General features: G+C 36.7%; 3 protein-coding genes across 3 annotated transcripts; 2 read left to right on the top strand and 1 right to left on the bottom strand.

Moving 5' to 3' along the window:
- Positions 1-1,739, top strand: LOC21404884 (cytochrome P450 86A1). The gene has a single exon (XM_010106370.2). The coding sequence runs from the start codon at positions 83-85 to the stop codon at positions 1,643-1,645; it is 1,563 nt and encodes a 520-aa protein (XP_010104672.1). The 5' UTR covers positions 1-82; the 3' UTR covers positions 1,646-1,739.
- A 1,831-nt stretch (positions 1,740-3,570) lies between these two features.
- Positions 3,571-8,177, bottom strand: LOC21404883 (sodium-dependent phosphate transport protein 1, chloroplastic). The gene is made up of 10 exons (XM_024170964.1): positions 7,610-8,177; positions 7,343-7,450; positions 6,849-7,004; positions 6,474-6,689; positions 6,143-6,352; positions 5,866-6,003; positions 5,390-5,491; positions 5,216-5,281; positions 4,907-4,991; positions 3,571-4,072 (listed from the first exon to the last, which is right to left on the bottom strand). The coding sequence occupies exons 1-10, from the start codon at positions 7,988-7,990 to the stop codon at positions 3,975-3,977; spliced, it is 1,560 nt and encodes a 519-aa protein (XP_024026732.1). The 5' UTR covers positions 7,991-8,177; the 3' UTR covers positions 3,571-3,974.
- A 10,310-nt stretch (positions 8,178-18,487) lies between these two features.
- Positions 18,488-20,283, top strand: LOC21404881. Its single transcript, XM_010106367.2, has one exon. The coding sequence runs from the start codon at positions 18,742-18,744 to the stop codon at positions 19,882-19,884; it is 1,143 nt and encodes a 380-aa protein (XP_010104669.1). The 5' UTR covers positions 18,488-18,741; the 3' UTR covers positions 19,885-20,283.
- The last annotated feature ends 665 nt before the right edge of the window (positions 20,284-20,948 follow it).

Raw genomic sequence — 20,948 nt, 5'->3', positions numbered from 1 at the left:
ATTGTCTGTATGTGATATCCATACGTAGTGTGCACATAAACACAACGTATTACAAAACTGATTAATTAGTACTACTTCTCAAATGGAAACCCTACCTCTTCTCCTTACCCTAGCAGCTACTATATCTGCATATCTCTTCTGGTTCCACTTCCTCGCCCGAAAGCTCACCGGCCCAAAGGTATGGCCGGTCATCGGTAGCCTCCCGGCTCTCATCGTTAACCGTGCCCGAATCCACGACTGGATGTCGAACAACCTCCGAGCCACCGGCGGTTTATGCACGTACCAGACCTGCACAATCGCCCTGCCTTTCTTTGCCCACAAGCAAGGTTATTTCACCGTGACATGTCACCCCAAAAACATCGAGCACATCCTCCGAACCAGGTTCGACAACTACCCGAAAGGCCCCAACTGGCAAGCCGCTTTCCATGACCTTCTGGGACAAGGAATCTTCAACAGCGACGGAGACACCTGGCTCATACAGCGCAAAACGGCGGCGCTGGAGTTCACCACAAGGACTCTACGGCAAGCCATGGCCCGGTGGGTGAATCGGACCATCAAGAACCGGCTGTGGCGCATCTTAGAGAGAGCCGCGCACGATAAGACCTCCGTCGACTTGCAAGACCTCTTGCTTCGCCTGACTTTCGACAATATCTGCGGTCTGACGTTCGGAAAAGACCCGGAAACTCTGTCTCCAGAGTTACCGGAGAACCAATTCGCCGTCGCGTTCGACACCGCCACGGAGGCCACTCTCGAACGGCTTCTCTACCCGGGATTCCTATGGAGGCTGAAAAAAGCGTTCGGAATCGGCATGGAGAGAAGGCTAAAGAAGAGCCTCGAGATCGTCGAAAACTACATGAACGACGCCGTTTCCGCGCGCAAGGAAAACCCTTCGGACGACTTACTCTCCCGGTTCCTGAAAAAGCGCGATGTCGAAGGAAACCTCTTCTCCTCCTCCGTTCTGCAGCGAATCGCTCTGAACTTTGTCCTCGCCGGCCGAGACACCTCCTCCGTCGCTCTCAGCTGGTTCTTCTGGCTCGTCATGAACCATCATGAAATCGAGGACAAAATCATAAAAGAAATATCAACGGTCCTGAGCGAGACACGCGGTAAAAACAACCATGCAAAATGGATCGACCAACCGTTGGATTTCGACGAGGCCGACAAGCTCGTTTATCTGAAAGCGGCCCTGGCGGAGACTCTGCGTTTGTATCCCTCGGTGCCGGAGGACTTTAAATACGTCGTGAACGACGACGTTTTGCCCGACGGGACTTTCGTCCCGGCCGGTTCGACACTCACGTACTCGATATACTCCGTCGGGAGAATGAAGAGCTTGTGGGGAGAGGATTGCATGGAGTTTAAACCGGACCGGTGGCTGTCGGAGAAAGGAGACCGGTTCGAACCGCCCAAGGACGGATACAAGTTCGTGGCGTTTAATGCAGGACCCAGGACCTGCTTGGGCAAGGACTTGGCGTATTTGCAGATGAAGTCGGTGGCTTCGGCAGTGCTGCTTCGTTACCGGCTGTCGCCGGTACCCGGTCACCGGGTGGAGCAGAAGATGTCGCTCACGCTCTTCATGAAGAATGGGCTTCGGGTTTATTTGCAGCCGCGTGAGCTTGGAGGAGGAGGGGTGGCCGCCTCGGCGTAGAGTGGGGGTACTTTCGTAATTTGGAGGAGTTGGGTCCACAAGGGATGGGGGCAATTTGGTCTTTCAGCTTCTCTGTGTGGGGGTATAAAGGTCATTTAATTTGTATTTACTTTTATATATACGTTTTCTTTTGTTCTATTTGTTTTTTACTGTGTCGTTCGTTTGGGTGGGGGTAGGGTTGAATTTTGAGTACAGTTGTTCATCTAAGTTGTACCATTGTAATGTTTGTCTAATATTCCATAGCAGTTGTTATGGATTTTCACGTGATTATTATTAATAATTAATAATAAAGTCAATTCAATACTTCTCTATTTCAACCTACTAATAAGCTATCCCTAAAAAGTGTTTGGTGAATGAAAAACATTTTGTGGGAAGGTATGAAAAAATATTCTACATGTATCACATCTTTTTTTTTTTTTTTTTTTAATGGATGTACACAGCTTATATATATGAGTTCATATTAGACTTGTATTAGATAGAAAAAGTATGATCATTTAATACTATTTGAAGAAAATCTAAGGTGAAAGCTGTATCCTTGTTTGGTAAAATATGAAAATACTGTATACTTTCAATATATTTCTAACATAATCCTGAAAGGACACAATATTTTCATACTTTACCAAACAAGCCTCTAGAAAGAAAAAAAAAAGTTTTTGGTCTTTGAAAAGCATCCAGGTGGTCAACAACTGCTCGACTAGTCCTCCTAGCACAAAAACCTAGTAATCGGAGTTTTTTATACATGCTCCAAACCTAACAACAGGCTCTGTAAGGGATTTATCAGAATATCTTCAAAATAACCCTACGTGGTTGAAAACTTGATAATTAAATAATTAATGTGTTACCATGATAAATCAATAATCTATCAACTAAATTTTTTTATTTTTTTTTTAAGAGAGAACTCTTTTTTAATTTAGCAAAACTTGAGATATTTAATAAATGAAAGGTCATTCACCATAATTTCTCTAGTTTCTCTAATTTTCTATGACGTTATCTCCTCTTAAAAGCCTTTGCGTTCAGTATTCCCGTACATTTTTGTGTTTTATAACAACAACAGCAAGTCTTAATCCCAATTTAATTAGGGTCAGCTATATGAATTTTACTTTTTCACGTAGCTCTGTTTGAAATTAGACTTTCATGAAAGCCTAAATCTAGAATATCTTTCCTAACTACTTCGGTCCACGTAATTCTTAGTATACCCCTCCCTCTCTTAGTATTAGGCATAAGAATGTCCTCCCAAGCACGATCTACTACTTCTAGTGGTCTACTTTAGACATGCCCGTACCACCTCAAGCGGCCTTCGCACACCTTATCTTCTATTGGTGTTACACCTACTTTACTACGAATAACTTCACTACTTATGCGATCCATTCTCATATGGCCACTCATCCATCTTAACATACACATTTCTGTCACACTCATCTTAGATATATATTGTCTTTAATAGCCTAACATTCACTACTATATAACATAACTGACCGGATTGCAGTCTTATAGAACTTTCCTTTCAACTTAATAGGTATCTTGACATCACATAAAACTTCCGTAGCATTCTTCTACTTAATCCTATGTTGAATATCCTCTTCTATATCTCCTTCGTACTGCACTAACTCCGTCTATGCGTTTGTATAGCTGGTCTCAAGCCCGGATAAAGGAAGAGGGTTGCAGTAAGTTAACGGCCAACGTAAAAATAAAGTCACTCTCATAAATTTTACTTACACATAATCTGTTTTATAGATTAGAAAAAAACAGAAAAACAAAAATTGGACCTCTTATCTTAGTCTCATACAGATGAAATATAGGAGAGTGGTTGACCAGCCATTTTTCCTAGCGTGGCCAATTACGAGCAGGAACGTGTCTGTAGTACAAGTTTAACCAACGATATCTTACGTGCCAAGACAAAGAATAGCAGACAAAGAATATAATGTAAAAAGAGAAGAAAAAAAATGGTATTATACATCTAAGAATATAATTACATAATCACAAAAAATTGATGTGTTATAGAATCAAGTATAACTTTACAAGCTGTTGGGGCTATTTACCATGTGTTTCTCCTTTGTTGAAAAGCTACGGAAGTCCAACTAACCCATCAAACTTGCTGTGTTGGAAGGTGGACAAGAATTTGAACTTTTGTAGTTTCAACTTCCATGTTCCATGTCATAATGATCTCAAGATTCTTCACGCCCATGAATAGGAGTAAGAGTGTGCAGTTCTTCTGTGCACTTGAATTTCTTACAATTTCTGTTCTTTTCCTTCTCTCCATTTTCACTTTTTAACTCCTAGGATTGCCTCAGAATGAACAGCCACGTGTTAAAAATAAAGCATTCAATGATCAATCTATGATCTTTTCACCGGTTGAGAATAGGTTCCAGACAACAGTTCCAACCAAATAGAGCCCAACTGAGACTTCGAAAACGTTGTCCCAAGAACCTGATAATTGTCAACATGGACAAGTCAGAAATATTACAACGGTAACAATGATGTTATCCCAAAATATTTGAAGCTTTACAAGATAGGAAATCGAAAAACATTACAGTGCATAGACCGCATAATGGCTGTTTTGGGTATGCCATTTAGACATAGGTGTGAGTGGTTTATGTAATTAGTCATACCTTCACGGACCACTTAGACAAAGATAGCAAGTCCCTCACCGTAAGGTTAAAAAAATTCAAGATTTGTAATATCTGAGCTCTTTGAGGTACAACCACATTATAAACGCAACATCTATCTTCTTTCGGAGACACTTCATATTACTCATTCACTTGGTATGATATATAGTCTGGTTTTGAGTCCAAGCCCGCACAGTTTTGTTTTGGGCTTTATCTAAAAAGACCTCCTGCCATTAGCAAATAGTGTCTTTACTTATGAACCACTATTTGCAATGTGTGACGCACAGTTTACCCTTTCTCTTTAGCTCTCCAGCGGATTCAACTCAAGGCATTGATGACTGTCATAGCTTGACTCGCTCAAACACAGGTGAAAGACATTACAAAGATACTAGGACCAGCTGACTCTGTATTTCCTAATTAACTGAATTAAATCAAAGTAAATTCTAGGCACCAAAGAGTCTTGAGGTTGTGTTTTTACACGCACAATCAACAGAGCAATTATTATATGTTTTGGTTATAGAAGTATGCGGCACAGGAGTGTTGTAGCGGATTATACTTAGGTGTAAACACAAAGTGAGACCAGAGTAAATATTTAGTATTTGGATGATTTCATTTGTATTCATATAGCTAAAAATCGCAAGAGATGAGTACTAACCATGTTGCAGGATGTATCCCGTTGAAGCAGTTCCGAAGACACCAGCAAGAACTCCAGCAGTGTTGGATAGACCAAGCAATACTCCCTACAGAAAATATATTCAAAGAAATATACAATCATCAGTTTTCTCTGAATATAGGCTTTTGTTGCAACATCAGTACTGTCACAGCATCGCAAATCCAACTAATGAGAGAGAATTTAAGAGCCAAAGCACGAGATTGGTGGTCATAATATAAATTTAAGCTCAGAATCTGAATAAGACTAGCACATGCAAGCTAACCAAATATGAAACTAAGGCCTAATACTTACAGAATATCGTGGAGCAATATCTTGATGGTTTGAATATAGACCAGACTGTGAGAATGCATCAGTTCCCTAGATAATGAAAAGAAAATGCAAGCATTATGTCAACCGTAGGTAAAAGATATGTTTAGTAAAAAAAAAAATTATATTGTTTTTCTCTTTGCATATTTAGAATCAAACCTGACTGCATGCCATACACAATACAGCCATTGCCGGAGAATCAACATGGCTCAACTGAGTCAGGAAGAAAGCAGGGCCAAGAAATCCAATTGTTTGCATGATCTGCAAAAGGAGAATAGACAGCAGTTTGATACGCCAAGCAGCAAATCGAGCCAAGAAAATTTCACTAAAGCTCATATGAACTCAAAGCAAGTTTGACGATTAAATCCGGCAACTTGTATATAAATTCCAGTTAGTAAACCAACTTTGATATATTGATTCAATTCCATATAGCTAAAAGTAGCATGTCATCTAGTGAGTTCAAGCTCGAAGTTGCAATCAGACTGCTGATAACATCTAAAATAGTTTTTAAACACCGTCACTGTAATATAAGTAAAACCCCTGAAGAAACCACATGATTTCTATCAGGAAACGTGTTTTCTTAAAAACTCATAAAAGAATAATTGTAGTAGATTAAAAGCGAAACAAGTTAATACCTTGCGTACAGTTGTGACAGATACACCTTTGCTCACTAGGGTATCTGCAATCCACCCTCCAAGGTTTGCAGAGAATGCCATTGTAAGCCAGGGCAAAACACAAAAAAGCCCAGATTCGGTAAGATTGAACTTCAGAACCTATGATTATGAAAAAAAAAAAAAAAAAAAAAAATGTTATGACAGTGAATATACAATGAGATGTCTTTTCCAATAAGCTATTAAATTGAGCTTTGCAATTCCAAAGTATAAGGCACTGTACTAAAATACTACATCTTACTTGATGATAGTATGTAGGCATCCATGTAAGAAGAATAAAAGTTCCCCAATTGTGACAGAAATGAGATACTATAAGTGCCCATACAGGTGCCTTTGACAATATTTGCCCCCAAGGAATCACTTTAACAGGTTCTTTGGAAACACTATTTGTAAGAATTAGCTTCTTCTCCTCAGGTCGCAGTCGAGGATCCTCAAGAGGAGAACTATATGCCTAGAGACAATCCAAGAAAACAAGGATAAGAGTTTGATCAATTTATATATATACAAAAGCGTTCTATTCTTATAGACTGAAATTTTGAGGTCAAAATATAATCATCAAATTCTAAAGTCACCTGATTTAGCCATACTGTAAACCAAACCGTCCCCAGAGAACCAAATGAGTAAAATACTGATGGCCATCCGAATTGATGTATTAAAAGTGGTGAGAAGGCCAAACCAGTGACCGAACCAAGGTACATCCCGCTGTAAACAAGAGCTAACGACCTACTTCTCTCTGCTACAGGAACCCATTTTGACAGAATGTTATTCATTGCTGGCATAGCAACACCCTGAAACAAAGTAAATCTCGAGTTCTTGAGACAACATTATTGTTTGAAAACTCATTTCCAAATTTCTTTTTCCCGACAAGAAACACTAGGTTCTGCAGCATAGCTATGATAAAGAAAATTTCCCTTCCATATTACAGAAGGGAAATGAAATTGCTTTACCTCTCCAATTCCCATGAAAGCACGAACCACAAGCAGGAAGGGCAACCCAAGTTTAGCAGCAACAGGAGTGAGAACTGTAGCAACAGACCACCAAACAACTCCAAATCCCAGCACCTTTTTACCACCCACCGTGTCTGCCCATATCCCACCAGCAATCTGTTGTCACTACAGCTATAAGCCTCAAGAAAAAGGTGCAGTAGCACTTAAATTTTTGTTTTTTAAACAATTTCTTCATAACTCAAATATTTCACTTAGAGAAAGTATATCTATGAAAACTGAACGGTTTTGAGCCGAATTCTATGTCATATGTGCCGTTTGTTTTACGGGTTTGAACCACAATTCAAAATTTTCTGTTAACAATGTTTTCTCTCAAAAAAAAAAAAAAAAGAATTTGAATTTATGTTCAAACAAAATTCAGAGCAATAAGTCAACAAATAAATGAAAAAAAAATAAAAAATAAAAGTGTATCACAATTGATAATTCATAGTTCATACCTGAGTGAGGAGATACCCCCAGAAAAATGAAGACTGTATCAAACCAACAGTCGCCGGATTCCAATTGTACTCTGATGACATTGGAAGTATGGCAATGCTCATATTCACCTGCCAAATAAATTAAATTAAATTAAATAAATAAACCTCAATTCAGCATAACATAACAGTGATAGTATTAGGGGCCAAAAATAAAGTGCTTAACAATTTTCCCAGGAAAAAAAAAAAAAAAAAGAGGAGGGAAAAAAGAAAATACTCTATCAAGCTTACTCTATCCATGTTGCAAAGAAGGAAAGCCGAGAAGCACAAAACGACGATGACCCAACGCTTAGGAAAAACTTCCCACCAGGGGCCCACGAGCTCCGACTCCTCCTTCCCACTATCGACGTCGTCGCAGGCATCCTCGAACTTCACCGATGATTTCGGGACCGAGTCGGGGACCTCGTAACGCTTCGACTTCACATCGGCCCACACTTTCCAAACTCTCCTCCTCGAAACGACACTGAAAAAGCCGTGTCGTTCGGACTGGGGGTACTGAAACCGGAACCGGAACGGGGTCTGGTGTGTGGAACCGGAGGCGAGAACTTTTCTGGGCGGCGAAATGTCGGGCTTCGGAGAGAAGGAGAAGAGGAGAGCCGCCCGGGCGTTCATGGCGCGGAGAAGAGCATGAAAGTTGGAAAGATGAGCACCACTTGGGCTTTGGCAAATGGCGTTGAACGACACGGAGATTTTTGTTTAGAGAAGAAAATGGTGAAAGGGAGATTTTGATAGGGGGAAAGTGCAGGGATATTTATGGGGATTGGTTCTGGTTGGGACACGTGGCAGTTGTATGGAAAGAAAAGATCGGATTGCCAAGGTAAGAGATTCCGTAACGTCTGTTGTCTTGTCTGCGCGCGCTTCTGTTTTCCGAATAACTTCTTTTTTCTTTTTTTTTTTTCCTTCTTCCTTTTCTTTTCTGTTGGAAAAGTTTTTGAGGAAAACGGAAAACGATTTCTGTTGAATTTTCTATTGTTGAGCTGGACATGCTGCATCGAATATTCGAATTATATTGGGTTTGGCGTATGGGCTATGGCCTAAGCCCGTATATAAAGACTTTGGTCCATAAGAAAGTCAAAAGTAAGAAACCCCAAGAAGAAAAAATGAAAAATTTACGGACTTTTACTTTTATTTCTTAATAAATACTCTTCTATTAGTATAATTATTTAATTAATAAAATTATGAATCAAGAGTAAAAAATAAAAATTTTGACCCATACATTTTAAAAAATATTTATCAAAATTACCCCAAAGAATGAATTATTTTAACAGTAAATTAAATAGCAGGTTCTGATTTACCTAGTAAAGTTTTTATTCACTTTAAATATATCAACATCTTGATATTTTTGTATCAAAAAAATCTTTCTATTTACTTATTTTAGTTTCGTAAAAGTACTCTTACTATAATTTCTGAAGTAAAATACATTAAATTTTGAAAATATTTGAGAAATAGTACATTTTCAGAGTAATTATAATGACAGTCACATTTAACGTTCTATGTTACATAATTACATAGTAATTATCAAAATGGTTTTATTTTTTTTGCTCCGAATTGTGTTATAGGATTAAATTTTCTAGTTTCTCACTAGGCTTGGTTGTAATCATGTTTTCCGAAAACTCTGTCGTCGTTTATAGGATGTAGTTGTCGATTTCATGTTCTTACGCAGTTTATACATTTTACGTCGTTTTTCAAACTGTTAACCCTTTTTAGGATTTTTTGTTTTTAATTTTGTTGTTGTTTTTTCTTTATGCTATTGTCATGTCATTTTAGTTAGTAAGTCGTTTATGGTTTCGAATTGTTCTTGATTTCAGTATCGTTGTCGTCTTTTATAGTTGTCATTGTCTTTCTATTTATTGTCGTAAATCAATATCAATGGTTGTCATTTTTCACGCCATTTATCGCTTTTATGTTTCACGTTGTTTTTTAATTGCTCTCGTTTTTATCTTCAGATTTTGTTCGTCTTATGTCTTATGTTATTCTTAAGGTAATTTTTGTTTCTCTATTTTGTTGTCATTTTAGGTTGAATCTCATTTCCTGTATGTTGTCGTTTTTAGATCTTATGTTGTTTCACAGTTTTATGTATTTGTCCAACTTTTCCTTATTTTTCTCATTTTTGTGCGATAGTCGTGTGCCTTTTATTGTCGTTTTCAGGTGATATGTCGTCGTTTTATTGTCATTGTAGTTTTTCATGTTAGCTGTCGTTTTCCATGTTTCATGCGGATACCAAGTTTTCTGGCCGTTGACGTATTTCAGGTGTTAAAACATTTATGCGTTTACTATCGAATAGTTCTCTTTTTCATCAAATTGTCGTTTTCGTGTTTTGTCGTTTTATATTTTATTTTCGTTTTCATGTTATAGTTCACTTTGATTCTCTTTATCGTTTCCAGGTCATATAATGTTTTTCACTTTCATGTTAGTTTTAAGAATTGTTGTCGTTCTCATCTGGTTGTTGCTTATTAATGGTCATCTCTGTTTTTTTTTTTTTTTTTTTTTTTTTTTTTAATGGTCTTTTTTTTTTTTTTTTTTTTTTTTTTTTTTTTTTTTTAAATCGTTTTCTAGTCGTTGTTGTTTTCGGGTCGTTTGTTTGTTTTATCTCTTTTAGAATAGTTCTCATTTCCCATATGAATTGTTTGATAGATCTTGTCGTTTTTCTACATTATTGTCGTTAATATTGTTATGTCGTTTCTCGAATGTTTTTTTTCATGTGCTTGTCGTTTTTCAAGTTGTTATTATGGTTTGTGTCTTATGTCGTTCTTAATTTGGCTGTCATTCTCTTGATGCTACTTCTTAGCTCCTATAAATAAAAAACCCCCCCCCCCCCCCCCCCCCAAAAAAAAAAAAAAAAAAAAAAAATCGCAAATCTTTGTTGTTAAATCTTCAAAAGACTTTAATTAGCTAGATTACCCAAATTCTAAAACATGTACGTATTATGTTCACGTGAGTGAACATGAACCAGTAATTAAGCAACAAATATAGACGCTGCCGAAAGCGAAAAGAGACCTATCAGGTCAGAAAAAACGAAATTAGGTAGTATAGGAACAAAAAAAAATCAACCCTACAATTAGTAGAAACACGATGAATGATTCTTTTCAAATATATATTCAAGCTCTAAAGGACGTAAAGGATTTTATGAAATCTGTCAGCTAGCCAGCTCAATAAAATTCCACAAAACAACAAATTGATACGTACCAAATTGATCTACAGTGATATCTGTCAGCCTCACAATACATTGAGCCAAAAACAAAACTCCTACCTCCATGCATAGCCTGTTAACCTGTCTACACAATTATAGACTAGAAAAAATAAAAAATAAAAATAAAAATCTGTCTACAATTATTGGTGCCCTTCAAAAGTTAAACCAATCATACTCAAAACAACTGCGGAATTATTCCTTCAGAAATTAGAAACTTTCTGCAATAATGTTTTACTGTAAGTAATATTACCGTTTCACCAAAAAAAAAAAAAAAATCAGAAACTGCATAAAAGAAGAGCTGTGGAACAACAGCATTTGTTCATTTATTATCAGTGCTCTTGTCATTTGTTCAACCGTTTTCCGCAATGCTTCATTTGCAACTGTATATGAATTATCGTCACTTTTTTTTTCCTGCAGTTGAATTATCATCACCGTTAAACACCAAACATCATTTAGATAAAACCATATTGCACAGAACTTCTATATATATATATATATATATATATAGTTGGACAATATAGGATGCCATATCAACTTAAACTATAATAAGAAAGAAAAGGTCCAAAAGGAAGAGAGATGCAAAAGAAAAAAGCGAAGAAGGAATTGCACCTAGCTTGGTGGGAACCAAAAGAGTTTTAATTTACGAACTTAAAAGTAAATTAACCCACTAATCTAAAACAATGGAAGCAAAATATGGTCAATTTTGAGTATTGAAAAGGACCAGAATATGATTGAAGGAGAAACGAGAAAACCAAAGGGTTAAAAAAAAAAAAAAAAAAAAAAAAAAAAAACTCAAAGCACACACATCGTCAATATTTTTTCTTTTCTTTTCTTTTTTATTTTTGCCGTTAAATTAGTCAAAATTCAGCCTTGAACATTACATGGCGTGAATTTGCCGCACTTTCAATATTTGTATATGTATTTGATAATGTCCAACATAAATCACATACTTTCTGAATAAATTTAAAATCACGCTACATTGATATTATAAATTATTATATATTGTAACTTATATATTGGTCAAATGTCGAAAGTACTGCTCGGGTGATGTATTAATATAAGTGGGTACAAGCATGATGTACATGTGGCCAAAGACCATCACCAAGGCACAATAACATTTTACGAAATGCATACCTTACAAGTTCTCAACTACCTGAAAAATGAAGGTCTATCTGCCATCTTTTGCCATTAATCAAAACTCTGTCGGCAGCTGTTTATCATGCTGCTTAGAGGAATAAACCAAAAAGAGAGAGATAATAAGAAAAATAGCTATAAAAGCAGTGTGTGTATATATATATATGTATGTTTATAAAGCTTTAATTAGTTTGTCCTAAGAGAGAATATGGAATAATGGAATCATATGTAACCTTTCTTCTTTTTCTTTTTCCTTTTTCCTTTTTCCTCTTGTCTTTCTACCTCTTTACAAGTCAACAATGTGGTCAAAAGTCAAATTGCAATCACTAACCAGCCGTCCCAAAGCAAGTTAATAAAATAACTAGGTCGAATATGTGCTTATATCGTTTTCTAGATGAAATTGAAACCGGAAAGTATTAAAACACATGTTTCGTTGTTGTTGGTTAGTCCTTGAAATAATCGCTTTTTTTTAAGCTGTTCTTAATTGAAAATTGGTACAAAGAAATCCAAAACATTGGACCGCATTTACCTAAAACATTGACTAATCCAGCTTTATTGAAATGTAACATGAATCCTTTCACCTATTAATTTGCTGAATTGGGTTTTTGAGCAACCTAAGATTTAACTGACTTTAGTTTGGTGTAAATTGAGATTAATCAAAGAATGTTATTAATCATGACCTTATATTAAATGGTAGAAATGGATTGTATCGGGTGGCATATTTTATTGAGCGGGAAACACGGAGATTTCCATCAGAATTAAAGAGAAGATCACAATGGCCCACGAAAAATGAAAGCTAGTAACCCGCCTATTCATCTTATGGCCCACCTTGAAATGCTTTAGAGGCCGGGGCCCACAATGAAATGATGAGACCAATTGGTATGTAATATATCACGAGATGGAGGCAGAGATACAAACTCGTCCTACAAGTAAACGTGATTTTCTTTTCTATGAAAAAAAAAAAATGGAATAGTGAAAAAATAAGTCGCACATATTAGGAAAAAAAAAAAAAAAAAAAAAAAAAAGCTGAATAATGCAACACATGCGAACTATCTCGACACACTAATTTAGCAGGTGGACTTTGTCATTGCTAAAACAATGAGAAAGAACTTTCTATACACAAAATTATATTCAGTTTTTACATTAACTATTCCTTTTTCACTGAAAACTTATTATACTAAGTGATAAAGAATATTTACTTTGGAGGGAAGATAAAAAATTATTATATATGAATATCTTCAACAGAAACAAATATTTATGATATATTTTTAACACAAAATAAATTTGACAAAATCTTAGTAGTATATCATATGTTATATAAATAATGTTCACTACTCGATAAGAGTGCTTAATTATTTTTTCCTTTTTTAATTAGTTAGCCATCATGGAATTTCAGAAATTAGTATAAATAGATAAAATATAAAGTTTGCCATGCGTGGTATTAATGCGAATAATGTGTGTTGCGTGTATGTTGCCTCACGTAGTCGTTTTTCAATTAGACCAACGGTAAATAAAGAGGTCAATCCAATATGGGATAAGCAAGAAAATGGAGGAGTGTCAATCAGTATTGTGTTGTCATGTATAGGGACAGGTTCAACTTTCTTATTTGAGATTGAACTGAGTTTTTGCTTCAGATTTGGAGCTACAATCTAATGTAATGATTTTGCGTGATGACATTTCTGCTCCCCATGTTGCCCCATTGCCGTTGGGTTCGCTAATTTGAGTTTTTAATTCGAATTGAGATGTGATTTTATGTGAGAATTTTTTTACTGTAACAAAACTTAAATTCTAAATTCAAATTGGTGAAATAAACGGGGCCAATTATATATGCCAGTTTCATAAAGCAAAAATCAAATCAAATGACTGTTAATTATCTTTGTTTTTCTTTCCCCTCCATTAGCTTCTTTTATAATTGTCATGCATTTTTGATAAAGCTGTTGAAGAAATAGTAATGAGCATCATCCTTATTGCAATCAATAGCTTCTTACCTATTTTTCCAATATTGTCTACATATATTATCTACTCTGAAGTGTTTGTTTTTCTAATAAAAGAATCGAAGAATATATACTAAAATTAAGTCCAAGAAAATAATACATCTAATACGACTTAACGAATAATCTAAAATAAAAATTAGATATGAAAGGATTGGAACTATACACCTCAATATAAAGATATAAATTTGACGTTTGTATTATATATTACTAAAAAATTATCCATAAAAGCGCGTATATATAAGAATATCAAGTCTTTAGAAATATAGTAATCTGACGATATACGGACGAAACTCTTGGAGTCTTATATTGGATAAGGACAAAGTTAAAATATTATTTTTTGAGCATAAACTGCAAGTCTACAATTTAGTTTTTTGCTAATGAAACTAGAAGTCGACAATGAACTTGAAGTGGTTGGTTCCACTCTTTTACACTTTTAGATGCGGACGAAATTACATTTGGTTTACGGATTCAGAACCATTATTCAGAATCATTTACGATTTAGGTGTGTTTTTTTGAAAAAAAAATATTGTAACGAGCCACAAACCATGACACGAATCTTCATACTAAACACCATTGTTTCTTCCATGCAAACTGCAACGTCCTTTTAATTAAACGCACCGAGAGCTTTATAGCGACGGACTTCACTGAATTTGAGAAAGCGTTTTTTAACATAGAGAGATGAGGAATTAGACAAAATTCATATGACGTGTGTTTCAAAAACATACTGTTCCGAAGCATAAAACAAAGACAAAAACTGAAATATTGTCGCAGTGTTCTTAGGAGCTAGCGCATGCATGCTTTGGATTCTCTCCTTGAGAAATGGCAAACCATGTTCGACTCCAATACACAGTTAATTAGTAGCAAACCATTTAATAAAGAATTTAATTAGTACGCTCTTGAGAGTTGAGAGTTTAGCAACTTCAATAAATTATGTGCTATAAATTTCTGTAAATGAGATTGGTCGGCTACCTTAAATGGAGGAAACTCGCACGTGCGCATGACCTGCATGTCCACGTCATGTTCTAGGAATTTGAATTTTTTTTCCTTATTTCCCAAGAGTTATTAAGAACTCTTTTCCACATGGCAACATGATCGAGTTACTGTCACGCCCCCAAACCGGGGTTAGTGACGTAGAGGCTCATTTAGAAACTAAACCTGTTTGAGAGAGTGATTAGCAAATAACGTTGTAAATAATTTAATTTGTTTCAAATCTAAAACGTCCAGGTATTTCCAAATGAGCCCCCCCTTTTTATTCAAGAGGAATTCAATTTCAAAAACGGTGGTGGAATTTCCAACCAAACCAGTTTAAAACCACGTCCCTAGTATCATGTCAGGAATTCCTACAGGTGTTTAGCATACATGAATATAAACAAGAGTAAATGTGACATCAACCACAGTCTAGTAATATTTAAGTTTACAATCCATATTCTTTTATACATGCCTTGAGATAAAGATAAGAGGGATACAACTCTTTGCTTCCCGAGGTCAAGTCCACGTCACCGGTAGTAGCTACCTACTCCGCACTACTCCTCGCGTCGCCTGGAGGGGTTTTATACATTTGAAAGCAAGAAAGGTGAGCGAAATGCCCAGTAGGATATAATTTTATAAAGCATTTAAAATAAAGGTACTCACGGTCCGAATATATACACCCGGAACCGGTCATCCCTTTTTAGAAAAGGAAATACTCACAGTAGAAAATATATGTATAATGAAAGTGTGCAGCTCATCATACCACTAAACAAGAAGCGGTAAAAATGTCTGTCTAATGAAAAGTGCATAGCCATAATTCCACTAAACAAGAAGTGGATCCGTACAGGTTTCAGGACCTGCCCCCAAGGATGCGATTCCCACATCCCGATCTCTGTGGTCACCATGCGTTGTATCATTCCTTAAATATTTCATTTTAAGAAATGATACTCTTTAAAATCTCATTTCCAAAATCATTGGAAAACTTAATAGCATTCACGTGCCATTTCTTTAAAATCATTTTCTTTAAACATGTTTTGTTCTAAAACATTTGCATTGGCCAAAATAATTTAAAATGAGGCTAACAAGGATATGGACAAGAATATCCTACCTGTTGGATATCAAACCTGTGGCTGGCTTCACGTAGCCCTAGCTCCGCTTGCCTTTGAGGCTCCCATTCCAATCATGCCACTAACTTTCCCATCAAAATCAACAATTTAGAGTTTAATCTTTCTCACCAAACATTCTCGTTTAATTAGGTACAATTGTATCATATTAGTGTGCCATAGTTCAAAATCAATGTTCATAAATAATTCTTAATTCAAATCATGATTCTTTGTAGATAGAGATTCATTCCGGAGAATCGAATGGAAAATAAGGATTCATGTGGCTAATCCACTCATTTTGAGTTCTCAAATGAGGTTAGGTCAATCCCACATCGGGTTTCGGGGTCAAAATAAGGTTTTCTGGGCTGTTTAGGGTCAGTTTCAGTGGGAACTGGTCGACCGGTGACAGAGAAGTGTAACTCCACTGGTCAGCCGGTGGAGAGGTGATCGGTCGACCGGATCGGTCGACCTATGGAAGGGTGACCGGTTGACTGGACCGGTCAACCGGTGGGGAAAAATTCCAGGGCCAACAATGGCCGATTCGCGAGGAACAAAGCCAAAACCTGCAATTTTGGGTCCGATTTCGACATATTCTCAAGGGAAATGTATAGATCCAGTTTCAAATCAACAAATAGGGTCCAAAGAATCAAAAACCCCTAATTTTCATCAAGGTTTCACCAAATCCCATTCAGATTCCATTTGAAAACAAAATTTAAACTAAAAATCACCAAACTCGACTAAAACGAGTTCCACAAGGCTAAATCTGAAAATCTAAAGTGAGTTTCAAAGAGTTTTACCTCGATCCAAGCTTTGATGTTGAAAATCTCTTAGAAACCTCCGTTTTTGGTTTAAATCCGGCCCTTGAGAAAGAAAACTTTGAGAGAGAGAGGGAGAGATGAACGGGAGAGGGAGAGAGAGAGAAAGAGAGAGAGTATGGGAGAGAGCTCAGGAGATTGAGAGAGGGAAGGAGAGAGAGAGTGTCGAGACAGAGAGAGAGAGAGAGTAACGTGAGGAAGGGAAAGGAAAAAGGAAATAAGGAAAAAGGAAAAGGAGAAATAGAAGGAAAAAGAGAATTATGAAAAATAAATAAAATAAGTAGGGGTGAAATTACAAATTCTAAAATAAATTTAAAAGTTCATGATTAATTAAGAAATCAATTTAGGCACACTAATAAACCACAATTATCATAATTAAACAAGTTTAATTCCGGAGGGCGTTACAGTTACTTCCCAATTAGTTGTCAAGGATTTTCAATGTGTAATTTATTTGTCTACTTGTATTCATGACAACAAGATGTGTTTTAATATTATCTAGTATCCACTAAGTGTCATCATCTTCGCACCTACATGTATAATAATTTAAGTAGATATGTAGTAAATAACCTATTGAGAAAATTTCATTTTGGTATCTTGTGTTATATCGAAATATGAGTTTGGTATCTTTTATTTTTAATAATTTCATATTAGTACCTCAACCTTTAAAAAAAATCTTATATTAGTATCTCAGAGTATTTTTTAGGACACGAAAAGACAAAATTACATTTATTATTAAATATATAAAAAACCTTTTAAAAAAAATCTTAAACATGCAATCACTATTTTTGCTTTATGTTTGGGGCAAAATGAAGTTTAAGTGTTTAGTTGCAGGTCTAAGATTTTTTAAAAACCTGTTTTTTATATTTAATAATAAGGACAATTTTGTCTTTATGTGTCCTAAAAAACTATCATGAGGTATCAAAAAAAGATTTTCTAAAATGTCGAGGTATCGGCACGAAATTATTAAAAACAAAGGGTAGCAAACTCATATTTTAATATAGCATAGGATACCAAAATGAAATTTTTCCAAAAACTATTTTTCCCCAACCATAAAAGAAATAAAAACAAACCCACACACACTAATGAAAATGTTCTTAACTAGTTGAATCAAAGTATTAATATTACAGGAGCACTATTACTACTCAAAAAAAAAAAAAAGGGAGGGGGTGAAGAAAAAGGAAAACGACTCTCTATATGCCAGTGCATATGTTTTGGAGTAACCATAACCACTAAAACAAATCAAACCTCATCTGTACGATTAATTATTTAAATGGATTCACCGGTAGTACTTATTGTCGTAATTCGAATTAAGAAAATCATATCATTATCTGTATTTGATCTGACTTCATCACATCCTCACATATATAGAAGTAAGCTTTTGCAGTTTATTCTACAGAGACATGTGATACCCATATATAACTCACGTGCATGTGTGCACCCAAATTAAGCACAAGATGGTGAATCATCATAGTGTCATGCTTTTAACTATTTAGGCAATTTACTTGACTTTTTCTTTTTATTAATTTCTTTATTTTTTTTTCTCCTGTAAATTAGAGAAAATATATATATTGATACTACTTGCACAAAATCACTATGGAAATTCAAATGGCTATAATAATTTGTGTGCGCGCTACATTAGAACTAAATTACTTCGGCAAGAGGAATAAAGCCAGAAGAAGCAGGACTTTAACATAGACCGGTAATTACGGTTAAAAAGTGAAGTAAATCGACTTCCCACGATATATATATATATATATATATATATATAACTCATGATATAATCTCATCTCTTACATATCCTCCTTTATCAAAATAAATAAATAAACAAGATCTCCTAAAAACAAATTAAATAGTAATAACAATAATAATAGAAGCGAGATATAATCATAGCACTACGCACAGGGATAGATAGAGAGAGAGAAAAAAAAAACATAAAAAAAAAAAAAAACAGAATCGCCAAGAAGTTGCGTACCACCTACTCTCTATCTTTATTCTTCTCTTCTTCCATTCTTTCCATTGTCACCCCACCTTCTACGTAGCCTTTTTCACAATATTCCTTTTCTTTTCCATCTCTTCACTCTCTTCTAATTCCACCCTTATCAACTTCCCTAGCTTCTCTGATCTCATTCAATCAACACTACTATCGGCGTCGCCATTAATGGCGCCGAGCGAAGCTTCATCGCTCTTCAACAAGGTCATCTCCTTCTTCCTCATCCTCCTCCTTCACTTCGGCTGCTTCGCTTTCACCTCCACCGACGCCGCAGAAGACGGCGGCGGTCGCGAAGGCCACGGAAACAACAATCGTAGCTCGAAGAAACGGAAGCTCTCTCCGGTAATCTCATCATCCTGGTCGTTCCTCAAAGGAATCTTCGCCTCCAAATCCTGCAAAACCAGCATCCAAACACACCCTTCCACTCCTCCCCGGTCCTCCCAGCTCTCGATCGCCTCCCTCGTGATCCTGCCCGAAAATACGGCCGATCAGCACCTCTCCGACGTCGTTCCGCGGAAGACTTCACGGCCGGAGTCCGACATCTCTTCCAGTGCCGAGAAAGAAAGCCTCTTCTTCCCTCTCCGCAACGATATCTTCCCCTGCACCGCCTGCGGCGAGATCTTCCAGAAGCCCCAAACTCTAGAGCAGCACCAGGCCGTCAAGCACGCCGTGTCGGAGCTTATCGATGGCGACTCCGGCAAGAACATCGTCCGGATCATATTCAAAACGGGTTGGACCGACACGCATAAGAGTCCGATCATTCACCGGATTCTGAAGATCCACAACAGCTCCAAGATCCTCTCCCGGTTCGAGGAGTACAGAGAAACCGTCAAGGCCAAAGCCGCGAGAAACGGCGCCGTTCGGAGGCGGGACGAGAGGTGCATCGCGGATGGCAACGAGCTCCTGAGATTCCACTGCTGCACGTTTCTGTGCGACCTGGGGCTTAATGGTAATTCCGCTATTTGTAACCACCAGTACTGCAGTGTGTGCGGGATAATCAAGTCCGGGTTCTCACCCAAGCTGGACGGGATCTCCACGCTGTCGAGCAGCTGGAGGGCCCACGTGGCGATCCCCGAGGAGATCGAGGAAGAGTTCGGGTTCATGAACGTGAAAAGGGCTATGCTGGTTTGTCGTGTCGTTGCGGGTCGGGTCGGTAGTGAAGCTTTTGAGGCGGACAAGGAGGATGGCGGGTTTGACTCCGTCTTGGGGAGGGGAGGGAGTGGGGTCCACACCAGGATGGACGAAGAGGAGCTGTTGGCTTTCAATCCTAGGGCTGTGCTTCCTTGCTTTGTAATTGTGTATACCGTGTGAGTGTGTGATATGCTATATCCTAGTGTTGCTTCTTCCGTTTTCTAATTTAATTTTCTCCCCTAGCTAATCATCAAGATTGTGAATTTTACGTGATGAACGATGGTGATGGTGTTTTTCTAGTGGGTCCTGAGCCATTATATGATTGGTCAGTTTGAGAACTCTGTCTTGTCCTATGTGTTGGTTGGGGTTGTGGCAACTTTGGTTGTACGGAAGGATGGAAGGATTAAGGATAACATTGCTCAGGAATTTGATAGTACTAATCACCTACCAGTTTTAGGTCAAAATTAGGAGCCATAATGTTTTAAGTATGGTATAATTAGTTCTAATTGTGAACTTTGTTATCTTATGCGGATTCTAACTTGTAAAAAGGAAATGCCGAATAAGTTTTACGGATTGCAATTCTCTGTGCTAGATGGAGAATGATTTTGTTTGTTTTAGATGTTCCCTCCTTCAAATGAATGTGAAGTACTGCCTTTTTCTTTTCCTTTTCTTTCGACTAAATAGTTAATTTACACTATAGACTATAGTTCACTCCAATATGTACACTCCAAACTGTCATTCTGTTCTTTTCTTACACTCACAATCGATTACTTTGTTATTAAAGTCTCGTTTAGTTTGTCGATTTAAATTTTTAATTTGAGTTAAAATGTGATTTTATATGAGAATTTTTAACTGTAATAAAAAAAATTAAATATAATTTTTGTGAAAATTTTTAATTATATAAAATTAAAATTAAAAATTTAAATTAATAAAATGTACGAATTCTAATAAAGTAAATGAGCATATATGTGCATAAGCGATCTTTTTGGCTTAAGTGACCTTCTTTTATCGTACTGTGTACTTGAACATTATAGAGTCCAGCTAGTTTCCATTCATATTCATAACCACTTATCGTCAGTAGTGAAGAGATAGCGCTCACCAATCCCCAAATGCTAAACCTGTCTGTTTTTTGGCGTTAATCTCACATCTGTTCTTGCCGACCATATCAGCCGGTGTTTTCCTATAATTTTCTCTCTCTCTCTCTCTCCCCCTTTTTTTTTTTTTTTTTTTTTTTTTTTTCCCTT

This window comes from Morus notabilis, unplaced genomic scaffold, assembly GCF_000414095.1.
Source record: "Morus notabilis unplaced genomic scaffold, ASM41409v2 Scaffold101, whole genome shotgun sequence".
NCBI lineage: Eukaryota > Viridiplantae > Streptophyta > Magnoliopsida > Rosales > Moraceae > Morus > Morus notabilis.
Note: the sequence above shows the minus strand (reverse complement) of the source record. Positions and strands in the feature narration are given on the sequence as shown.

Bases quoted from the DNA above. Each gene is read 5' to 3' on its own strand.
- LOC21404884 (XM_010106370.2), top strand. From the start codon at position 83: ATGGAAACCCTACCTCTTCTCCTTACCCTAGCAGCTACTATATCTGCA.
- LOC21404883 (XM_024170964.1), bottom strand. From the start codon at position 7,990: ATGAACGCCCGGGCGGCTCTCCTCTTCTCCTTCTCTCCGAAGCCCGAC. The intron at 6,690-6,848 runs GTAAAGCAATTT...ACTTTGTTTCAG, and splicing joins CTTTCATGGGAATTGGAGAG to GGTGTTGCTATGCCAGCAAT. The intron at 5,282-5,389 runs GTTTGATTCTAA...TTCATTATCTAG, and splicing joins TGTGTATGGCATGCAGTCAG to GGAACTGATGCATTCTCACA.
- LOC21404881 (XM_010106367.2), top strand. From the start codon at position 18,742: ATGGCGCCGAGCGAAGCTTCATCGCTCTTCAACAAGGTCATCTCCTTC.